At 41.9% G+C, this 6,659-nt stretch overlaps 1 protein-coding gene across 2 annotated transcripts in view; it reads left to right on the forward strand.

The window, feature by feature from the left end:
• The first annotated feature begins 328 nt into the window (after nucleotides 1-328).
• LOC116399791 (xenotropic and polytropic retrovirus receptor 1 homolog) overlaps nucleotides 329-6,659 on the forward strand; it is a 68,577-nt gene continuing 62,246 nt past the window's right edge. The window contains exon 1 of one of the 2 annotated variants that reach the window (XM_031877195.1): nucleotides 329-850. In XM_031877195.1, coding sequence (XP_031733055.1) covers nucleotides 782-850 — 69 coding nt within the window. In that variant the 5' untranslated portion in view covers nucleotides 329-781. The remainder of the gene's footprint in view (nucleotides 851-6,659) is intronic. The other variant, XM_031877194.1, reaches the window with a different exon arrangement.

Below are 6,659 nucleotides of genomic sequence, written 5' to 3' on the forward strand. Positions count from 1 at the left end.
AAAATGATCATTTGAAAAGCACAAACAAAATCCAGCAAAGCTGAATGAGGAAAACACTATCTGCTGATGAACAACAAAACAACTGAGATAAACAAGACATCAAATGACAGCTCCTGTGCTGAACATACAGTGAGCGAAGACTGCATCACTGTTCCTCTCTCCTCTTCGACAACCAGCGCGTTGTTACACCATTAAGTCTAAAAAACACTGGTTGACCCGTCCCGGTGTGGTGACGCTTCCTGAAGGAGGGTTGGGCCACATCTCGTTACACCCATCAAATAAATGTTCATGTGCGCTCAAGATTGGGTTGTTTTAATATTTCCAACTGTACCTGAAGGCAGCGGGAGACGGGAGGTGGAGTGAGAAGTAGAGGCTGAACAACAGGAGAGAGGAGAGAGGAGAGAGAGGGGGAGACAGACCCAGCTGCTAGCGCACACAGGAGACTGTTTACCAAACCTAACCGCTATTGTGCGGTATTAGCGCTACAGATAAAAACACATTTTAAGCATGTCCTTTAGCTGAGATGTTAACATTACTCCACCAGCACTTCCTCGGGTGGGTCTAACACGGCCGGAATGTGCCCCGGTAGCTAGCTAGGTTAACGTGAAGACAAAAAGGGCATCTCTCTGTCGTTTACCGTGCAGCACGGACGTAATCTCCGCATGACAGTTTCTGTGTTGAACGTTTGTGAACCGTTTCGGCAAAACCTCCCGCTGCCCAACGGACCTACCGGTCCTGGTTATATAAAGAGCAGGAGAGGGGAAACCACCAAGCTGTCAAGATGAAGTTCACAGAGCATCTCTCCGCTCACATCACCCCGGAATGGAGAAAACAGTACATCCAGTATGAGGTAAGTTAGCTTCATATTAAACCTACACTCTGCTAGCCAACCGCCTACTAGCTAACTGGCGGTATGGCTGCATGTCTTTCCAGTTTCATACCGGTTATATCTGTTCGGGACTAACGTTATATGAATATAGTTGGAGCTTCCGTGTCCTCTGTCGTTACACAACAGGAAGAGAGGAACTGCTTCATTTGCTACACCCTAAAAACCAAGCGACATTAGCCCTAGTGTTAGCTAGCTAGCGAACTAAACAAGCTAGGTTTGTGTGTTTGCTGCTCTGCAGGTACCGCGGTCACATCAGTGTGTACTGAGCAGTTACACACACACCGGCCGTGTGTCTGTCCGCTACACTGCTTGGAATGTGATTAGGAGACAAATGGCATCTGGCTGAGTCATCATTTATTGAGCTCATGTTAGTTCATTCTGCGTCTGTCCCCACATGATGTCCAGCCTCAGCAGTCCGCTCCTGGTGTTTTATCATGAGGGTGCACGGGATCAGTCGGTGACAAAGAGGGGCTGATAGCTCAACCTGCGACCTTTGACCCATTAGTGCAGAGGTGTCAAACTCATTTTCACCCCAGGCCACATCAGCATCATGGTTTCCCTCAAAGGGCCGGATGTAACTGTAAGACTGTATAACTGTAACTACTCCCAAACATATTGTTAAACAACTCTCTCTGCATTTGATTATTGTTTATTCAAGTGTAAACATATTGTAAATGCATTTATATAAATGTAAAATGATATGCACATTTCTGTTATTATAACATAAATCAAAGATCAAACTTTTAAAGAAAATATAAAAAACAAATATCATCAAACACAAGTTAGTTATTTTAATTATTAACTCTGTTCAAAGCATTTTTGTCACAGTTGAGAGGGACATAACTATGGTAACACAAATGATTGTGAGCTGCTAAGAACATGTGTGACAGATGTTACATCTAACTGAAACAGCCTTGTAGAGGGCATACAACCAACTAATGAGAGATGGTTTTGATTGCAGTAAACATTTGGCTGTATGAACACATACACCTAAACACACTGTGTTTAGGTGTTATTGCTATTCATACAAAGTAGTATATTTAATAACTCAAAATAACAATAAGATATGTCCCAGTTCATAATTATATTGTTCAGGTTCCGGGTGAGGTTGATTAGGTGATGCTGCATGGCCTTGAACACAGCAAGTAAATACTTCCTCACCCTAGGACACCATATCACACACCATCCTCATCCATTGATCATGTTCTGAAAATAACAACAAACAAAACACAGCCATTCAATTTCACACATATTACACTGTACTTATTCTTGGTTGAAATACATTTTATTATATTTTTAATACAATTCAGGTTTTAAAAAATGCTTACCCATTTGTTTTCTGGCCAGATGTCTGACACCGTTTTCCCGTGGTCAGTCTGTCAATGTCTGGCTTTAGGTCTTGTGCTGTAGCAATCCGTAAAACAGCGTGGAGGTTGTCGTTGGAGATGCGTGATCTGTGCTTTGTCTTGTTTAGATTCATTATTGAAAACATCTGTTCGCACAGATAGGTGCTCCCAAACATGGACAGAACACAGGCAGTTTGAAGTCGGAGCTGTGGCATCAAAGCAGGAGGCAGGAGACGGTAAAAATCCTCGATTGCAGCATCCTGGAACTTTGCTCTCAGGTCACTATCGCATTGAAGCTCTATTAACTCCATCTGAAGGAGATGGGGCGCACTGTCGACGTCGGCGGTGAAAGGATTGGCAAAGATGGCAAAGTCAATGCGCTGTGTTCTGAAATCAGAGAAGCGCCGATCAAATTCAGTCATTAACCGGTTCACTTTGGTAGCCAATCGAGCACATGAAAAAGCACCAGGAACTGAGGCTGAGATTTCCTGTCAGACAGGAAAGTGTGCAAGATTGTCCTGTTCCAGTTGGGACTTCCATAGCTGCAGTTTACGCTGGAAAGCTGTAATCATGTCGGACATCTTTGTGATGACTTGTTTGCGTCCCGGCAGCCTCTGATTCAGTTGGGCAAGATGCTCCGTTATGTCACACAACATAGCAAAATCACACAGCCAGTTTGGATCTGACAGTTCAGGCAAAGATTTTCCTTTTACTTTGCATGAAAACAGCAATTTCTTCCCTAAGCTCAAAAAATCGTTTGAGGACGCGTTCCTACTCAGCCACCTTACTTCTGTATAGTACAGCACATCTCCATGCTCCAAGCCTGACTCCTTCACAGCTGGAACTGGCGGTGATTCAGGCCCCTCGCCCGAACGCCCGAATGAAGTTCACTGTTTTCATGACCATGGTTATTATATTATCCAGTTCCAGAACCTTTCCACACAGAGCTTCTTGTTATCTGAGGTGTGTGGCAGTTACTTTTTTGCATTTTCTCCTTCACTAGTCCAACCAAGCCTGTTTTTTGTCCACACATTGCAGGCGCGCCATCGGTAGTTAGCCCCACCAACTTTTCCAGGGTAATTTAGTTTTACTTACGGACCTCTCCACTGCATCAGAAATGTCCCTCCCCGTTGTCGTTCCATGCAGGGCAACTACATCCAAGAGCTCCTCACTGACAGTCAAGTCTGCCTTCACGCCTCTTACAAAAATTGACAGTTGTGCTGTGTCCGTGTTGTCTGTGCTTTCATCAACAGCTAATGAAAAAGCCACGTAACTGCTCGACTCTTCGGCTAGCTGTGTTGTCAGATTGCCTGCTAGTTCCTGAACTCGGTCTGCGATGGTGTTGCATGACATACTGACATTTTTAAAAGCCTGCACACCTGCTCACAAACCTTGAGCATACACTCCTTCAAAAATGCACCCTCTGAAAAGGACTTGGAAGGTCGGGCGATTTCTTCAGCCACAATAAAGCTAGCTTTCACAGCGGCATCATTTTTGGCTGTAGCTTTTGTGACTATGTTCTGCTGCGGTTGGAGTCTGCCATTTAAGTTTTGGACAAGTTGACATTTTTCTTGGAGGCTAAATTTAGCATACTTGGCTCCGTGTTTGGTAGCAAAATGCCAGCGTAAATTGTATTCCTTCATCACCGACACTGCCTCATAGCACAGAAGACAGACCGGTTTCTCTCCTTGAAGAACAAACATATATTCGCTTTCCCATCTTTCATTAAATGTCCTTCCCTCTGTATCAATTTTCCTCTTCTTAGACATTTTGGGATTATTTGTCGAACATTTTCAACTCAATAATTTGTTGGAAAACCGATTTAGTTAACGCTACTAGCGGCCGGAGTCCGTCATTTCGCGGGTCACAAACTCAACATGCATTGCGGGAGGTGTAGTTTATGGTCACTGTAGTGTACACTATGAAGTATAATAGAGTTTAATTTTAAGACAATCATATGCCTTTTATAAGGAAACCCATTTCGACAGCAAATTTTTTTAAAAACATTTTCCCTTCGCGGGCCACATAAAATGAAGTGGCGGGCCAGATTTGGCCCGCGGGCCTTGAGTTTTGACATGTTCATTAGTGCAATTCAAATGTGCCATTCAACTCGTATCTCTATGGTGCCTTGCTTCATATTTAGTCTGTAAAGTAAACAAAAAAATCCAAGAAGGCCTTTACATTTGTGCTAACAATTCAATAACTTTTTCAATTCAGTTCATTTGTGTAGCCCAAAATGACATTTGCCTCAGAGGGCTTTACAATCTGTACAACATGTACACATTGGTAGTCCGAGCATGCTATCAAGGTTATATACTGGGGTTGCAGAAGAAGTAGTAGTAGTAGTAGTAGTACAGCATATTTGTACACAGCAGGCACATCGTGCTGATCCTGAGAGAATGCCAGTTCTCATGCAAGTCTTGTTAAAGCTTTATCTAGCTTATAAGTGACATTCAAAGCTGTCCAGCACAGAATTTCATCACCAGTAATCAATTTTTAATTGGATAATAATAACAAACAAAGTGTGCTAATGTCTATTAGGTTAAACACAAATGACACATCTCCTTTCATCAGTATGCATTAATTAAGTTGAATTTAGGGTTGAGGTTTCATAGCTGTTTTTTCAAATCTGATCCAGAATCAAATCGTCTCATTCAATCTGAATTCAACTTTCAACATTTTTTTTTTAAGCTTCAAGCATTTGTTGCTTTGTTTATACACATGCAGACAACGCACAAGCTCCGAGCATGAACTCTCTATTCTCCAAAACATCAGAGGGCCTACAAACAAAACTAACTTTAACAAATAAAACGCACACAGAGTGTAACTCATAGATATGCCCATAGAGTGTAGGTGTAACCAGCAAAAAGCCCTAAACCAACTTCCACAATGCCGAGGAGGGATTGTAATTATCTGTAAACTCATATCTCATATTGCCTTTATACAAATCCTGTAAACAAAGAAGTCAAGTATTCATTTTATTATAAAGAAACGAAGGTTGAATATCCTGTAAAGAATTTGATTTGGCTGCAAAATATTTAGTCAAATGAAGATTTTTAAGTCCACCTGTTTCGAAAGTATCTTTGTAGTTTCCTTGACATGTAAACAGTGCTTTTATCAGTGAACTATTTGGCACAGTCACGTGATAGCGCATGCTAAGTTACAAAAATTCAGAGATGCACGACCAAGCGCCGTGACCACTGCGTGCCCCTCGTGCCGGCCGTGATTACACCATTTTGTGGCGTGCGCCTTACACCAGGTTCTCCCGTGCTAACCTTCCTTCCAGCGGGCCCAACAATAGGGCCTGGGTCTCCAGCACTGTGGCTCCAATGGGGTCCCACCAGAGCTTTCGACTGCAGGTCGGACGTGGTCCATGGTGGGCCCACTGGAGTCTGAGCTGAAGGAGTCTAGCTTTTTGTGTGGACTCTGACCTGGTGGCACTGATGACAAGCTTTAAGAATATCTATACAGAAATAGCCATTCTTCTCACTGACGGCCTTTTTTTATTTATGTAGGTCATATAGAGATCAGTATTAAATTCAGACTGTTTCATTACCAGTTAAAAGTTCCTCACGGTACCTTTTGTAAGAAGAAAATCGCTATTACTGGAACACTATAGGTGTTAGTGGCAGCATAATGTCTGCAATCTGTAGTAACAACCTGAAAATGATTGAATATGTATCTGACACCCAAAAAGTAACCTTTTAACTCCACAACTTATTTTTCACAAGTTATGCTTCAAACACAATTAAGTTGCTAAGGCTAACCTGTTTGTATGATAGACATAAGATTAGAGGAATTGATCCGTAAGATCCCCACTCTGAACAGTGAAACCACACAGTTTAGTTGTGATTCTGGAGTAATGTTAAGCCACATTTGACTTTACTTTGGTCGAGGACGGGCTTTAACCAGACAACAGCCAAGAGTTTCTTTTTGGTCTGTGGGCAAGTTACTTACGGAATGAACTTTAATGAGCTGCAGATTATGGTGATGTTTGTAATTTCAACTGATGAAAAAGCCTGTTACCTTTGCTCTTAAATGGTGAAAAGAACCAATTAGTTTCCTTATTGATTAATCCGCAGACTATTTTCGTCTTACAATATCGGTCTATGAAATGTAAAAGAATAGTGAAAAATGCCCACCACAATTTCAGAGCCCAAGGTGATATCATCAGTTTGCCTCTGTCCTTCCAACCATCACACATGACGAAGAAAAGCAGTACATCTTCACAATGAGATGGTGCAACAGTGGAAAGTTTGGCATTATTGTTGAAACAATTCCATATGATAATTTATTGCCTTCCAATGGAATGGTATCGTGATAGAATCATGTATCTAGATACCATGATACACAATGACGTTGAAAATATCTAAATTGATAATAAGAAGCAGAAAATCTGAGCAATCTATTGTCTTAATCTGATT

This window comes from Anarrhichthys ocellatus, unplaced genomic scaffold, assembly GCF_004355925.1.
Source record: "Anarrhichthys ocellatus isolate YVR2014 unplaced genomic scaffold, GSC_Weel_1.0 scaffold129, whole genome shotgun sequence".
NCBI lineage: Eukaryota > Metazoa > Chordata > Actinopteri > Perciformes > Anarhichadidae > Anarrhichthys > Anarrhichthys ocellatus.